Source organism: Panthera tigris, chromosome E1 (assembly GCF_018350195.1).
Source record: "Panthera tigris isolate Pti1 chromosome E1, P.tigris_Pti1_mat1.1, whole genome shotgun sequence".
In the NCBI taxonomy this organism is placed as follows: domain Eukaryota; kingdom Metazoa; phylum Chordata; class Mammalia; order Carnivora; family Felidae; genus Panthera; species Panthera tigris.
Window position 1 is genome coordinate 48,180,882 of NC_056673.1, and position 17,136 is coordinate 48,198,017.

At 42.7% G+C, this 17,136-nt stretch overlaps 1 protein-coding gene across 1 annotated transcript; it reads left to right on the forward strand.

The window, feature by feature from the left end:
- The first annotated feature begins 3,136 nt into the window (after window positions 1–3,136).
- APOH (apolipoprotein H) lies at window positions 3,137–15,064 on the forward strand. The gene is made up of 8 exons (XM_015535454.2): window positions 3,137–3,231; window positions 3,625–3,801; window positions 5,998–6,094; window positions 7,156–7,232; window positions 9,297–9,485; window positions 11,475–11,654; window positions 13,304–13,501; window positions 14,904–15,064. Exons 1-8 carry the CDS (start codon window positions 3,168–3,170, stop codon window positions 14,957–14,959), a joined length of 1,038 nt encoding a protein of 345 aa, XP_015390940.2. The 5' UTR covers window positions 3,137–3,167; the 3' UTR covers window positions 14,960–15,064.
- The last annotated feature ends 2,072 nt before the right edge of the window (window positions 15,065–17,136 follow it).

Sequence of the window (17,136 nt, forward strand, 5' to 3'; positions counted from 1 at the left end):
ATTTTTTAACTGGAAGTATAGCTGACACACAATGTTAGATTAGTTGCAAGTATACAGCCTGATAACTCTATACGTTATGCTGTGCTCTCTACAACTGTCTACAGCTGCCACCTGTCACCATACAGAGCTCTGACAATACCATTGACTATGTCCCCCATGCTGTCCCTTTCATCCCGGTGTCTTATTCATCCCATGACTGGAAGCCCGTACCTCCCACTCCCCTTCACCCATTTTGTCCCCCCCCGCCCCCACCTTATTTGCCTCTGGCAGCCATCACTTTGTTCTCTGTATTTATGGGTCTGTTTCCACTTTTTGCCTATTTGTTTTGTTCATTTGTTGAAACATTTTTTATTTATTTTTGAGAGGCAGAGAGAGACAGAGCGTGAGAGGTGGAGGGGCAGAGAGAGAGGGAGACGCAGAATCCGAAGCAGGCTCCAGGCTCTGAGCTGTCAGCACAGAGCCGGATGTGCGGCTCAAACTCCTGAACTGCGAGATCATGACCTGAGCCGAAATGGGATGCTTAACCGACTAAGCCATCCAGGCGCCCATGTTCATTTTTCTTTTTTGAGAGAGAGAGAGAGAGACTTTCTTTTTGAGAGAGAGGGCACAAGTGAGCAAGGGGCAGAGAGAGAGAGAGAGAGAGAGAGAGAGAGAAGTGGGGTTTGTGCTCACGAACTGTGAGATCATGACCTGAGCCAAAGTCAGATACTTAACCGACTGAGCCCCCCAGGCACCCCATGTTTGTTCATTTGTTTTAATTAAACGAACCTTGGGGCGCCTGGGGGGCTCAGTCGGTAAAGTGTCCGACTTTGGCTCAGGTCATGATCTCACAGTTTGTGGGTTCGAGCCCCGCATCGGGCTCTGTGCCGACAGCTCAGAGCCTGGAGCCTGCTTTGGATTCTGTGTCTCCCTCTCTCTCTGCCCCTCCCCCGCTCATACTCTGTCTCTCTCTCTCAAAAATAAATAAACATTAAAAAAATGAGTCTTGATAATTGTATGTACCCTAGTAGCACTCACCTAAAAGAAAATAAAGAACATTCCTTCCCCTCCAGAAAGTCCCCTCCGGTGAGGGTGCACATCCATCAGCAAATACCGTTAAAAACCCCTCTTCTGCCACTGCTCCTCTCAATGTCTACTGCCCTAGCTGCATCTGTTGCCAAAAATGCTTTCTTCTCAGTTTCACACTTTTTAAATTTTCTCCCTGAGGCCCAGCCCATTTGGTTTCTCTCTCTCTCTCTTTCTCTGTTTTCCTCAGGTAGAACAATTTGGCCCTGCCTTCTTCAGTTTCTCTCTTCTCCACCCATGGAGGGAATTCTCCACAGCAAAGTAGCGATGTGAATGATCTAGAAAACAGGAATCCTTCCCCTTCTAAGGACTGTGTGTGTGTATGTGTGTGTGTGTGTGTGTGTGTGTGTGTGTGTGCGCGTGCGCGTGTGCCTGCTGGAATGTTCATGGGAAGATTTTGATTTAATAACAAAGAGGAAGGACCACCATTATTTTATATTAGTGGCCCCTATACTTTTCCTCTTGTCATGGAACACAGTGTTCGTTAGAAGCATAGTTTAAGAATCACCGCCTGACAAGAATATTTCTCAAACTGATGTGTGTCGAGCAACTTTAGACCTGTGGATATAAACAAAGACCATCCAAATGAGAACCAGCAAAGGTGATTTACTCAGAGCTTGCCGTAACAAGGGAGTCCGCCATCATCATTTGTGTTCGCCAGGGACTCAAAGTCGGGGAAGTGGTCCAACTTGATAGCGTGCAAAAAGGGCAAATTTCAAGTATTGCCTGATGGGAGGTTGTGGGTATGACAAGGACAACGGGGGTGGACTGACTAGAAGCTGGGCATCCCGTGTGATTGATTAAAGAACATATTTGACTTTCTCCAGTTTGTCCTAAGTTGGGCCAATTGCTATGGAGGTTGTTGTTTGGCTTCCTGGATTGGTTGCTACAGAAATTATGGGTCAGAGTTCTGGTTTTTTTTTAAAAAAATATATTTTTTTTTTCTAGAGAGAAGGAGAGAGCAGATGAGAGGCAGAGGGAAGGGGAGAGAGAGAATCCAAAGCAGGTTCCAAGCTATCAGTGCAGAGCCCGATGTGGGGTTGAACCCACAAACCATGAGGTCACAACCTGAGCCGAAGTCAGAAGCACAACCTACTGAGCCAACCAGGTGCCCCAGAGTTCCATTTTTATATATCATCTGGCCATTGTCCACTTGTCTATTCAGTCCGTTAAAGCAAAGGATGCATGAGAGAACTAAGAAATCATGGCTGGTCCTCTCTGAACCCTCCAAGCGATGGCCATTTTCTCCTCCTACTCACCTTCTTTTCTTCTCTGATTCCCAACTTGTAACTTCACGTCAACTTTCCAATCCCTAAACCAGATCTAGAAATCTGCCTGGACAGAGTTGAGAAGTATTGAGAATGACGCCTGGTGTTGATTTGATGTGAGGAGTTTGAGGAATTAAGGATCGCTTTAAGGTTGCACCTGGAGCTCCCAGGACGCTCTTGTTACTAACTGTAGGTAAAACAGGAATCTGGGAGAAATCATCATTTTGTGTGTGTGTGTGTGTGTGTGTGTGTGTGTGTGTGTGTGTGTGTGAGAGAGAGAGAGAGAGAGAGAGCGAAGATGCTGAACTCGGTTTTTTAGGCGTTATATAGTTCTAGATGCCTCCATGAGGATGTTCCTAAGAATCACACATCTGGAAACTGAAATATCATTTTAGAGGTGTGGAGACCGAAACCAGAGATGGTCCTACGTTTCTATGTCAAGGTTGTCGGGGAAGCAGGTGTTCCAGTCTTCTGGTGCGCCATCCCAGTGCACAAGATGAAGGATGGACGATGAGAAGGTTGGATTAGAGGCTGGACCATCTGGGAATCACCAGGATTCTATCGGAGGCGATAACACACCGTGTTGGGCCATTAAAATCAACGTGACAAAGACAGAAATCGTTTGCCAACGATTTCACAACAGACTCACAGAAATGGAGGTAAATGATTAAAGAATGTAGGTCTCAGAGTTCCTTTCGAATTGTGATATTTTACCTTCTATTTACAGAGATAAAAGTACACAGAAAAAAGGTTAATATTTAAGCACTTTTCTATTTGCAGCCCTCTTTTTAGTGGAAGAAGCCACTTTGGTGGTGCCTGTGTGAGTCATCCACAATGATTTCTCTGGTGCTCGTCTTGTTCTCGAGTTTTCTCTGCCATGTCGCCACTGCAGGCCGGAGTAAGTACTCTTTGCTTTTGCAAATATAATTAATATATCCAACCCCCTAGTACGTGACAGGGATCGATGATGTTAATTTAAATTCTCTTTCGGGTGGATGCTGGGGACACTGGATTGATACGGATTCTTCGATATTGCCACGCTTAAACTCCTCCCTGAGATATTCAGGCAATTGAAGTCTCAAAGTATTGACATGTAAAATGGGGATAATGAGAGTACCCTTCAAAGGGTAGTTGAGGAGATGAGATGAGATATTGCCTATACGGAGTATTTGGTACCGAACTTGGCAGAGTTATTATTGACGGCATTAAATAGTTTTTTCATTTACGGGCTAGCTGAGCTTAAAAATGCAAATGTAGATTTCTTAACTAACCGCTTTGTGCTCTATTTCAGCCTGTCCCAAACCAGATGATTTACCATTTGCCATAGTCGTTCCAGTAAAAGCATCCTATGACCCAGGGGAGCAGATAGTCTACACTTGCCAGCCGGGCTACGTGTCCCGGGGTGGGATGAGGAGGTTTACATGTCCTCTCACGGGAATTTGGCCCATCAACACCTTGAAGTGTATACGTAAGTCAGTGCCTTCTCTCACATGCTCCCCCCCTCATTGGGATTCTGGACATTTGTGGGGATAACCTACCTCATCATGCTCAGGGCACGGTGAGCCAGCAGAGCCCAGGAATGGAGGGTTGTGAAGAAACAAGAGGGCTTGGGGAGTATGTCCACTGGAGGGGAAACCAAGGGCGATGGGTGCTATTTAGAGAGGAGGAGGTGAGCATAGCCCAGAACTAGAAGAGATGTAAAAAAGAGACCTCCCGGGGGTGCTCGGATGGCTCAGTTGGTTGAGCGTCCGACTTTGGCTCAGATCATGGGTTCAAGCCCCGTGTCAGGCTCCGTGCTGAGGGTGCAGAGCCTGCTTGGGATTCTCTCTCTCCCGCAGTCTCTGCCTCTCCCCTGCTCGCACACACACGCTCTCTCTCTCAAAATAAATAAACTAAAAAAAAAAAAGAGATGTGCTAGGATAAAAGAGAGAGAAACACTGCAGAAGTGATAAAGAAGTGCAGATACCCTGAAATTTAGACAGATGCCAAAGGGACTCATGAAAAAGTAAAACATGGGGGCGCCTGGGTGGCTCAGTCGGTTAAGCGGCCGACTTCGGCTCAGGTCATGATCTCACGGTTTGTGAGTTCGAGCCCCGCGTCAGGCTCTGTGCTGACAGCTCGGAGCCTGGAACCTGTTTCGGGTTCTGTGTCTCCCTCTCTCTGACCCTCCCCCGTTCATGCTCTGTCTCTCTCTGTCTCAAAAATAAATAAACGTTAAAAAAAAAAAAAAGTAAAACATGAGGAATCATCAGATTTTTGGACTTTGCCTCAAAATGAAGGCAGGTTTAATATAATCATATCATACTTTATAGTAAATATAATTATATAAACAGAATATGATTCTATAGCCATAATTGATAATAAATTATAATATTTTATAGAAATATAATATAAACATTTAAGTATAAACTTATTGCTACTGCCTTATGGAGGATGGTTCCATTTCTTTATTTCTCTGTGGTTTATGCCAGCATTACTTTTTACAGTCAAATATTGAGCAATCAACCCAATAGAATTTCTGGCAATTTTATGTAGAAATTAAGCAGTAAAAATAACTATATGGACCTATCTGAGCTCTGGTTATTTGGTCATAGGAACACGACCTTTGTGAAAAATCATACATTTCATACAAGTGATTTTAGTATGCTTTTTTAAATTTTAAGAACATTTTTTAAATGGTTGTTTATTTTGAGAGAGAGAGAGAGAAAGAAAGAGAGAGCATGAACAGAGGAGGGACAGAGAGAGAGGGAGAGAGAGACAGAGACAGAGAGAGAGAGAGAGGGAGAGAGAGAGAGAGAGAGAATTCCAACCAGGCTCCATGCTGTCAGCACAAGGCTGACATGGGGCTCGATCTCCTAAACCGTGAGATCATGACCTGAGCCAAAATCTAGAGTCGGACGCTTAACTAAGCCACCCAGGTGCCCCAATTTTACTATGCTTTTTGACTGAAAAAGGACTAAATGTTATTTTTAATGGAAAACAGTTATAACATTATAGGGGAAATGTTTTATTTAAATCAGCCATAACGCAGGGGCACCTGGGTGGCTCAGTCGGTTAAGCGGCCGACTTCGGCCCAGGTCATGATCTCGCAGTCTGTGAGCTCGAGCCCCGCGTCGGGCTCTGTGCTGACAGCTCAGAGCCTGGAGCCTGTTTCAGATTCTGTGTCTCCCTCTCTCTGACCCTCCCCCGTTCATGCTTTGTCTCTCTCTGTCTCAAAAATAAATAAATGATAAAAAAAAATCAGCCATAACTCTGAAATAGTAACAATTTTATTTTTTTTCAAGTTACTTTCCACATATAGTTTTGCATCACTGCACTGAGTAGGTACCATTTTATATTTTTCTATTTTTGTCAGCATAGCACGAACACTGACTATCATGGTCTTTGTAATTCATATTTTGCTGGCTGCATAAGAGTTCAACTGTTGATTTCTCATAATTAATCAAATCATTCACCTGATGGTAAATGTTTAGCCTGTCCAATTTTTGAGGTAACGGTGCAATGAGCCCCTTTGGGCATTTATCATTTAACTAATTTTGTGTAATTTTCTTAGACTAGTTACCAGCAGAGTTATTGGATCAAAGAACAGGAATGAGTGTATATGGTTTTATTTTAATGAAAAATTCTATAAATTAAAATGTACTTTTCTGTCTTCAATTTACAGCCAGAGTATGTCCTTTCGCTGGAATCTTAGAAAATGGAGCTGTACGCTACACAACTTTTGAATATCCCAACACCATCAGTTTTTCTTGCAACACCGGGTAAAGACTTCTAACAGATGTGGAAGAACATTTCTGTGCCCTTAAGCTAAATAGCAAGACATATTTAATTTTTAGCCTTCAGCCTGGACTTGCTGAAAACAAATTGATTTTAGTCCTGCTTTTAACTATACCGCAGTGGTGTTGGGATGGGGTAAGGGATGGAGAATATAACAGCTAGTAAAATATGAAGTCACTAGTGTATCAAACTTTCCTTCTCCTGATTAATTACTTATCTGAGGAGGTACATTGGAACGATTAAAACTGGATGATAATTCTTTATAATCTCTGAGACAAATCTTGGCATGAAGGTTTAAATAGTTTAGGATTTGGACTTGGGCTTTAGTTATGAACCTGATTTGGTTGACTGACTTGGGAGTCTCTAGAAGGTTCTTTGGAGAAGGTTGGGAGCTTGATGATGTAGAACACAGTTCTGTCAATCCTCACATGATACAGTACAGGATTCCGCAGCAAGAAAGCACATACGGTCGGTTGTATAGCTCATTTGCCTTATGACCAAAGACACTACCAGTGACATTGTTAATTACGTGTTGTTTGCACATTAGCGCAAAATTTTACTTAGGGTTCTTGTTTGGGATTGGAAATTAAGAAATACTATGTGTGAAAGAGAAATGGACTCCTTTCATCTGAACACCAATTAACTGTGGGCCTGATGAAAAAGGACCTTGAAACGATTGGCTTTGAGGAGACAATGCTATATTTTCAGTGGAAATGTACTGCATTGTTTTTACCCATTTGTGTCTGTGGAGTGAATAGTTTTGGAAAATGAATTGTAGCCATAGCTCAGTTTGATTCACTTTTGGGGGTTTGGTTTCTACATGTACATCTACGGAGCACTCTCATTCCTCAGTGAGTCCCCTGCAGCCCTGAGGTGGGAGATTTGATGAACCTCCAGTGAGTGCTGAGCTCCTCAGGGAAACTGCATTACAAAATGGGGAAGCCGTCAGCAGCATTAATCCGAAGCAGTGCTCAGCGGAGAAGACATTTGAGATGCCGTCGATGGATCATTTTACTGCTTGATGGATTACATGTTCCTTTTGCAGGTTTCATCTGAGTGGAGCTAGTTCTGCTAAATGCACTGAGGAGGGAAGATGGAGTGTTGACCTTCCTGTCTGTGCTCGTGAGTCTGTGGGCCCCCCGTTATGGGGAGAGCGATTAGCTGGTGTGCCTGGGACTTTGCTGGTTTTAGCACTGTACGTTCCAAGCCCTGGCAATCCTTCCATCCTGGCTCCATTCGATGGCCGCTCATCCTTCTGGAGAGGGTTCATCTGGATAATCCTCTTATCTCAGAGGATGTAACAACCCCTGTGGACTGACAACAGGGGAGCGTTCTAGTCGTGAACACATTTGCATCCCCCACCTGGTAGAGGCAGGGATACCTGGGTTTACTCATTCTGTCACTATCGCGGTGGTTTGGAAAGAGCTTGGATTTGTGTGGCATTGGTCAATCAGGGACTGCCACCATTTGACTAGACGAACTGGAAACAGCGAGATCAAACATCTTCCTCCCAGTCTGGAACCTCATTCACTCATGTATTCATTCACCCATTTATGTATTCTATAACCGTGTAGTGGGGACCTCATACGTGCCATAGCCAGTTCTCAGCACTGAGGCTACATGGCTAATGGAGACTTCGGTCTGCCCTTAGCAAGCGTGTCTAGCGATGAGGGAGAGACGGAAGCAACCTTAACAGGGAGCTTAGACTCCATCAAAGGGCCTTGGATCATAGGAGCAGAGTGGGATTCCTTCAAAAAACACTACTGGTTTGTTCCGGGGACGTTCACCCGTGCAACCAGTGTCGGCTCTGGGCATTGCTTACATAGGGAGGGATGTTCTGATGTTCCCTAACTCGTGATTCATAGGAGTCCCATCTTTGCCCAGGAGGCCCGCGCATTCCAATAACGGTTATGGTTCTTGAACATTCCAGAGAGGTCTGTCCTAGCAAAAGCCAGTGAAAAAGTAAAGCAATTTCAAATAAATGATAGTTCAAGGAAATGTGAACTACCAAAAAAAAAAGTGTTTTTTAAGGATAAATTAAGTAGAGTTTTTTACTCAGTGGTTCTTTTTTTTTTTTAATTTTTTAAAAATGTCTTTATTTTTGAGACAGAGAGAGAGACAGACAGACAGACAGAACGTGAGCGGGAGAGGGGTAGAGAGAGAGGGAGACACAGAATCCACAGGAGGCTCCAGGCTCTGAGCTGTCAGCACAGAGCCCGACGCGAGGCTCAAACTCGTGAACTGTGAGATCATGACCTGCACTGAAATCGAATGCTTAACCGACTGAGCCACCCAGGTGCCCCAGAATCACCATGGTTCTTATAGTTTCCCTCATACGCAGATTTATATTGATTATGTAAAGTCACTTTTTCTTCTTGGTTGCAAACACGAAGCCTACTTTCGCTGCAGCCTAATCTAAAGGAGTGCTTCTCACACTTTACTGTACATGTGAATCACCCGGACATCTTGTTAAAATGCAGATTCCGATTCATGGGTCTGGGGTCAGGTCTGAGCTTCTGGAGTTCTAAGAAGTTTCCAGGCAAAGCCCATGCTGCTGGTTTACGGATCACACTTTGAGAAGCAGGGATCTAGATAATCCAAGTGAAATCACATCCCTGTCTGCACTAACTTCCTGGACTTATTGAAACCCCATCTTAGTCAGGTCAGGATGACAGCCCCTGTGTCTCCACATAAAGCCACTTATGTGAACTCCATGCATACAGAGGGCAAAAGCAGGACATATTCAGTAGGAACAAAGAAACATGAACTAGCAGTGGGACGTCGAAGTCACAAATGACTTTGTACTGAGTGCCATCATCAGCAATTAATGCAGGATGGTCCTCTACCAATTCTGACTTCCAGAAACATCTTCCAAGGCAGCATTTGGATCAAAGACTTATGGAAACGTATGCATTGTGTTACTGTCACAGACAATATTGACAAGACTTGGATTTACTTCATTTTTTTTTTTTTTTTTTAGTTTTTTGACTGATACAATCATCTGATTTTCAGATCATATTTTCCTTTTTGACTTCTACAATTGGTTATTTTTACCCTAGCATTTGATCAAGTTTTGCATTTTCTCAAGTTCATCTTTGTTTGTTTTTTCTTTTTTTCCATTCTGGAAAGAGTATCTTTAAACGACTCAGCTATTTTCATAAAAGTGATTGTTCCTTCTTTTTCCAGCTGTAACCTGCCCTCCACCAGCCATACCTAAGTTTGCAACACTTAGTGTTTATAAGCCATTGGCTGGAAACAACTCCATCTATGGAAACAAGGCCGTCTTTGAATGCTTGCCACACTATGCCATGTTTGGAAATGATACAGTTACCTGCACGGCACATGGAAATTGGACTACATTACCAGAATGCAGAGGTAGGTGCAATGACAAGACAAAATTAGCATGACAGTGTAGAATCCCATTTTTGAAAAGTATGGAAAATTCCATGATCATTGAGTGTTTCCGACAGCCTTTTCCAAGAAATGTTTATTGGCATCCACCATGCGGATAGGTGTTGGGGATACCAGATGAATGAAACCTGGCTTCTCACCCCAGAAGAGTTATATATAATGCAATGACCTGTCTGGGGCCACCTGGGAGAGCTTCCCAGAGACGTGGAGAATGAGCGGAAGGCATGCCGCAGGGCTACAGGATGTGGAAAGTCAGGGAGGTGTGAAACAACAGGGTGTGTGCACGGACAGCTGAATATCATGGTGAGGTTGGTCAAGAGAAGCCAGTGTTATGGTGGGGAGTCCTGGGAGACGAAGGTGAAAAACTGGGTTGTAGTCAGATCGCTACGAGCTTTTATGGTGTCCCTAAATTTAAGAATCACAAGAATATTCGATTTAAAAAATTGTCAAAATTCTTCCCCTTTTAAATTGACCTATCATTGCTATCTTTGAATTTGTCGACTGCAAACCAAGTAAACAAATTGTAGAGTTTATCATGCCCACCAGGAATTATACTAAGGACTGCTACTTTCTCCTGTGGTAGATATTATAGATATCTCTCGAATGATTCAAAACATAAGTGCTTTTTATCATGGGGAACTACTACTAATAATACCTAGCACCTTTTGTGGGACTTAAATCCTGGGCCACATACTGGTCTCATGTTGTACATGTGTCACCTCATTTAATTCTCCCGAGTCCTAAGCACTAGGTTCTTTTTTTCTTCTTCAACCTTTCACCTAGATGTATCAACTGTCAGCATGTTGTGACTTTCTCTGTCTCCCTCTCTCTTTCCATAGACAGATGCTTTTTCTTCCTGAACCATCTGAAAATAAAGTGACACATCTTGACATAAATACTTACCCATAATACTTCAGCACGAATGTCCTGAGAACAAGAACATTGTCACTGTTGACAAGACATTTACCACGTGTTCCGTTATTACCAATAATAACTTGGGCTATTATAATAATATAAACAACAACATTTATGTCATATGCAGATTTCCCCCAACTGACCGGGAAGTGTTTTTTTATCCATGTGTTTTGTTTTACGTGGGATCTCGTCAAGCATCACACATGCGGTTTAGTCTCCTTCGGTTAAGAATGATCACTTGCCTTTTTAGTTGTCTTTCCTAGACATTTTTCAAGAGTACGGGCTAGTTGCCTTGTAGAATGTTCCATAATCTGAATCTGGTTGATTAGATTCAAGTTAAATGGTTTTGTTAAGATTCTTTGATAATCCTCGACTTAGTCAATTACAACATTGGGGGTTGTAAACCGGCCCTTTCAATCTTTTCTTCTGTTTTTAATTAGCTTGCATTCTTCTATAGACAAGGGCTTTTCTTTTCTTCCTTGGGCTGTTTTTGTTTGTTTGTTTGAAGTATTATTATAGACTCAAGGATTCAAGTGCCAGGAAGCAGCACCATGTTTTTTCTTCACATTTCATGCTGGCTTCTCGTATAGACTGAAGACATTCATAAGAATTAGATTTAACATTTGAAATCCAATAATGGTGTGCTAGTATGCGTGGAGGGAGTCTTTGTGTTTTAATTTCATGGTTTGTTGATTAAAAGAGACGGACTCTTTTTTTTTTTTTTCTTTTTTCAAACCCACCCTCTTAGACTGCATGGAGACGAAGTATGGAATAAATAATACCCTGTGATTGTATAAGATCCCAAAGAACTTGGTAGCTCACTGATTTACTTTCAAAGCATTGTTGCTTCTTTTTTTAATATCTAGGGGCTTGTGAGCTTAAGATAAGAGGGACAGAATTAAGCACATAGAAATTCCTTTGCAGCTACAGGAGCACCCAGTGACTCAATGGGGGTAATGGAGACTGGAATGTAACTATTTCATAACCGACAGTCTACTATTTATCATACTAATATGTTTTATTGAATACACTTTTTAGAAGTGAAATGCCCATTCCCATCAAGACCAGACAATGGGTTTGTGAACTATCCTGCAAAACAAACGCTTTATTACAAGGATAAAGCCACCTATGGTTGCCATGATACATATGTCTTGGATGGCCCAGAAGAAGTAGAATGTAACAAATCTGGAAACTGGTCCGCTCAGCCAAGTTGTAAAGGTATGAGATACGGGTATGGTCTTCACACATCTTGAATTTATCCAGTGGATTGCCCTCACTTGCCATTTTTTTGTTCCAATCATTTTCTACTTGCTGCTCAGACTTCCTTCACGGTTATTGGTATGTGAAGGACTTTAGGACTCACATGGGCACGGGGGAGCTTCGTGCTTAGCAAGCTTGTTGGAGACGAGACTGTGGGAGATAAACAGATCCTTTGCAAGCCCTGATCCCATGGTGGAGGATTGTGTGGGTTTCCTGTGCGCGTCCTTTTCTGCTTTGTTCGAGTGCAGATTCTGCTCGTCGTTGCAAAAACCAACCACACATTAAAAGCTAGTTCAAGGAAATGAGGGTTTGTCATAAATGAGCAACAGGCGATCACGTGGACATTGAAGGTGAGGAAATGGAATACAACTGGTCCTCCTGAGGATTGGAACTGAAAATCAGGCCCCATTGCTACTCTTTCCATATCTCAGTGGCCCTGTGGTCTCTCTCATCTCCATGTGTCCCTGCTTAGTCACCTCAAACCTGGCTGACTCTGGCGGACGTCTCAACCAAAGACTTATCACTAACGGGCGTCTTTTCCTGGAAACGCTGGTTCCTTTTGAACTAGGTGTCTGTCCTTGATCCTGTGTCACGCGTATGGAAAGGACAACCTGGCACTATATTTCTGTTCAGGTTGCTGCGGGGCTGGGCAGCTTGAGCAGAAAAGGAAGTTAGGCACAGCAGGAAAAATGATGTATAATTAGTGTCTTAGGTTGGAGTCCCCTCGAAGCAGAGCCTGAGACAGGGATTCAAGTGTAGATGATTTATTCAGTGAGTGTCTCAGGAGAGAGTCAGGCTGGTGGAATAGAGTAGGGCACTGCTTCTCAAACTTCACTGTGCCCCAGAATCACCGGGGGGCTTGTTTAAACACAGAGTTTCTGATTCAGTAGATATGGGATAGCACCTGAGAATTTGCATTTTTACCAAGTTCCCAAACGCTGCTGCTGCGGGTCCAGAGACGACGTTTTGAACAAACACGTGGTCTCAGCCGGAGTCTACTTTCAGTTGCATGCTCTTGGGAGCTGCTGGACCATGAATTCTACCCCAGAGTTGATCCCACCAAAAAGCATCGGGACCTACTTTCTGTATTCCTCTTATCAGTCGTCATTGGCTAAAGGCTGTTCCCTCGGTGTGGGGACTGATTTGCTCCCAGGAGAGGTGGCTCCCTTAAGGCTGAGGGCAATTTTTCAGAGAAAGGAGCATCTGTGAGCTGTTATCAGCCAACTCTCACAGTGGCTGATGGATGGTGGCACTGCCTCAATGAATGGGATCTAAGTGGGACAGTGGAGGTTTATATGAAATGGCAGTATCTGGTGGAAGTCCTTTTTCACTGGAGCTAAAATCTGATGCGTCTGTGTTGACCTTCTTAGGTGGCTGCTGCGGGGGGCGGGGGGGCAAGGCCATCTTGGAAGCCGTAATTAACGGTTCTGTTAATAAACGACTGCTACCAGCAATGACACTGACACACTCACTAGGAACATTCTTGGAATCTTCTTGTCTTGAGCAACTTGTCTCCGCTGTGCTAATCTATTGGTTCAAATGCTGCATTGTCCCCAGAAGGACTAACTGAACTCCTAAGTCTTGATTACAGATATTCTCTCTTTCAGCTTCTTGTAAATTATCTGTTAAAAAAGCTACTGTGCTATACCAAGGAGAGAGAGTAAAGCTTCAAGAGAAATTTAAGGATGGAATGCTGCATGGTGAAAAGGTTTCTTTCTTCTGCAAAAATAAGGAAAAGAAATGTAGCTATACAGAGGATGCTCAGTGTATAGATGGTACCATTGAAATCCCCAAATGCTTCAAGGGTAAGTCTTACACTGGTACGTTTAGCTAGAATTCCACTTGACCCTCACCATAATAAGTACTTGTATTACCTAATGGTTATAAGAAGCCATGTCAGTTTGGCCCCTGGATTTTTAAAAAGAGAGGACGGGCAGGAGGAAAGAGCAGGACGAAGCGATAAAACGATCCTTTCCTCCGCTCGCGTTAACATTCTCCTTTCCAATTCTTTCCCTTACGATTCAGGGTCGCGGTTTTAGTCGATGAATGTTGAGGTGAATTATGCCATCTTGTATAATTCCAGATTAAGCTCGAGTCATAACAGTAATAACATTGAATGAAATATTGAATACTAACAATATTTACTACCTCTTGTTCCCCGATTACAGAGACCTCACCCCCAGTTACAAAGTAACTCATGGTAATGGTAATTGGTATATAGATCTTCTAACATCTTTTTTTTTTCCCTTTCGTCAGCAATTCCCAGAGTTTGAAAAGTATCCAGTAGAGCAAAGTATTCATTAGAGCAAAAATATTTTAAGGAAGATGGGATTATCTTTGTGTGAGATAAAGAAGTGTATAATGAGCAGGTTTTAGAGCGGCCAACCTTTACAGTTTTCAGGGTTAGCGTTTAAATATCTCTGTCACTGTGAAGGAGGAGGCCAGAGGCTGAAGCTATTATTGGCTCCAAATTTAGAAGTGCTCCAAGAATGTTGACAGCCCTATACTGGGCAGGGAGGTTAGAGAAGAGAAGGGTTTGAGAAGTGACCAGCTAGAGACGAAGGAAAGGATAACCAGTAAACCAAATCCACTTCGGAGGTTTGATTATCAGAGATATCCATGCCGTGGAGTAAGCACTCCAACAGTGACAGTTATTCTAATCACAAATAGTCAGAAATGCACTGGATAAATTGTTGTTTTTCAAAATATAGGCGGGCCCTGGTGAGATGTGAAATACTGAAATTGACAAAGGACATTAAGCCTAGTGCAAATCAGTACACAAAATATTACAAGAGGATAATTAAAAAAAAAACCAAAAACACCAAACAGAGCTTTGTTGATGTATTTCTTCGGGCTATTGTCTCTTACAGTGTTCAGACGGATGCCGTGCTGTTAGTGCATGGGAGAATAAATAAAAGGCTGATACAATGTTGTTGTTTTTTTTCTTTTAATCTTGACTGTCAGAGTTACACAGACCCTTTCATTTTCTGTCTTGGATATGCGTGCCTTATCATCTCCGTGATGTTTTCTGCCATAACTTCAACCTTACACATAAATGGTTTTATTCATAAAACCATAAATGGCTTTATTCATATAATTAGATTTTTTCCACACGTTTGTGCAACGTATTTGATTTGGCTTAGCTACTTGCCAAATTTAAGAAATGATTGTTCCTCTTAGAATCTTTGTCTTTTCCTTCCCAAACAGAACACAGCTCTCTGGCTTTCTGGAAAACCGATGCATCCGATGTGAAGCCGTGCTAAACGGGTTTACGGAGTCAAAATGGAATGCCACGCTTGTATCGGTGTTTGTCCAAGGAACACAACGGAAGTGGGAAAATAAAGTGACTGAATTTATTGCCTCTGTCACTGCGGCATGGTGGCTGACTTCACTTATGTTAGCTGGGTCAAAAACACAAATGCTCGGAACACGGCTAAGAAAGGGAAAGTGTACCTGATTATCCAGAAACTCCATTCCCCTCTCCCTCACTGTACTCTCAAATGCTTTCACCTAAGGCAACTGCAGTATTTTTCATAGAATGCTCCAGAGAACCGTCACATGAGCCCTCAGCTCTGCCTGGCGGTCTTAGCGTATTTTTCTAGTTTGTTCACTCCCTTCCTCTCCAACATGGCTACGTCTCTTCTAAACCCTCCTCAAACCACCTTCTCTCCTCTCTCTCTCCTGATATTCTTGCTCCTATGTCACCAAGAAAACGGAAGACCTTAAAAAAAAATCTTCCCATGACCAAATCTGTCAACTTAGCCAGGATCTGTACCAGGTTCCTTGCCCTCCATCTTGTTGCCATGGATAAACTCTTGAGTTCCCATCTAAGGGCAAACCTTATTCACTGGACCTCATGTTCCTTCTCCTACTTAAGGACTTTGCCCCTGCCCTGAGCAATATTACATTTTAATTTTTTTTCCATTCTGTTGGGCCATTTCTATTAGTATATAAATGTACAGTGATATGACCCATTACAAAAATCCTTCCTGTTGACTGACATCTTCTTCTAGCTACTGCCCCAGGATCTCTTTATTCCCAGTTTATAAAAGTCCTGAAAAAAAGTTGTTTCTCTTTGCCAGCTCCACAAATATTACCCCTCACTACTCTTGAAATCTATCTCCCCGTAGCTATTTCCTAACTGATGCTTCTTCATCAGGATTTGACCTTCTTCCCTGTGGGGGTGTGGGGGGTGGGGCAGATTTCATCTACAAGAGGTTTCTCTGTTCTTCCTCCTTTCCTTCCCTCCCAGGTGGTCATTCAAAATCTCCACAATCCCATTACTTAGCCTTAAAAAACAATTTTGCTTTTTCTTCCTCAATCCTTTCCTTCTGTATTTATTATCTATGCCTCCCTCTCTCTCTGGGTATTAGAGGTTGGGTCTGAGACTGTAGTACTCCCTTCATAAACCAAAAAGTCCTATTTTAGGATTTTGCTGAACAAAAGAGCCATCCACTCTGGACTTCCTCGCTTAGCACAAAGTTTTAGACCGACTGTCTTCTTTAACTTGCTACATATTAATTTTCAAATGGGCCTCTCCCTCATTCCACCTCACAGGTCTAGGAATGGCAAGACAGCAGTAAAAGTTTTAGAACATCTCCTCCTGCCCTAGACATGATCGCAAGGTTTGCTCCAGAAAAGGAAATAATATATATATATATATATATATATATATATATATATATATATATTTAAATTTTTTTAACGTTGTATTTATTTTTGAGACAGAGAGAGACAGAGCATGAACAGGGGAGGGGCAGAGAGAGAGGGAGACACAGAATCAGAAGCAGGCTCCAGGCTCCAAGCTGTCAGCACAGAGCCCGACGCGGGGCTCGAACTCACAAACTGCAAGATCATGACCTGAGCTGAAGTTGGATGCTTAACCGACTGAGCCACCCAGGCGCCCCAAGAATATATATATATATATTTTATTATCCTCCCCTTGGTTGAAAATGCTTTCCCAATTAATTTTATTATTTCAAAATTTAAAAATACATAGAAAAAAAATTAAATTGCTCACTTTCCCTCAGCTCACTTGAACAGAGCTAGGAAGCAGTGAAGGTCGGTAATGATTTTCTTTGGCATCTGGTGGTTGGTTACTGGGGACCTTTGTAATGTAGAACTGAGCTCTAAGACCTTTTGCTCAATCTCTGAGAGCCTTTTAATAAAAACTCAAAATTAAGCTTTCCTGTTCTTTCACAAGGTCGTTAACCTACTGGGATCAACAAAGACATAATCCAGAATTTTTGAAGTCCTATTGTCCAACTTACACCCAATGAAGGAACATACCCAACGGTGGATTCTTTACTTAAGTATTTATTTCCCATGACCTATTTCAAGGGTATGATCAGTAGGATATGTGGCCACTTAGAATGGGTGGTGGTCCTGTACTGGGAGTTGGGACTCGAAGCCCTCTGATGTATCATATACCAGGCACTCC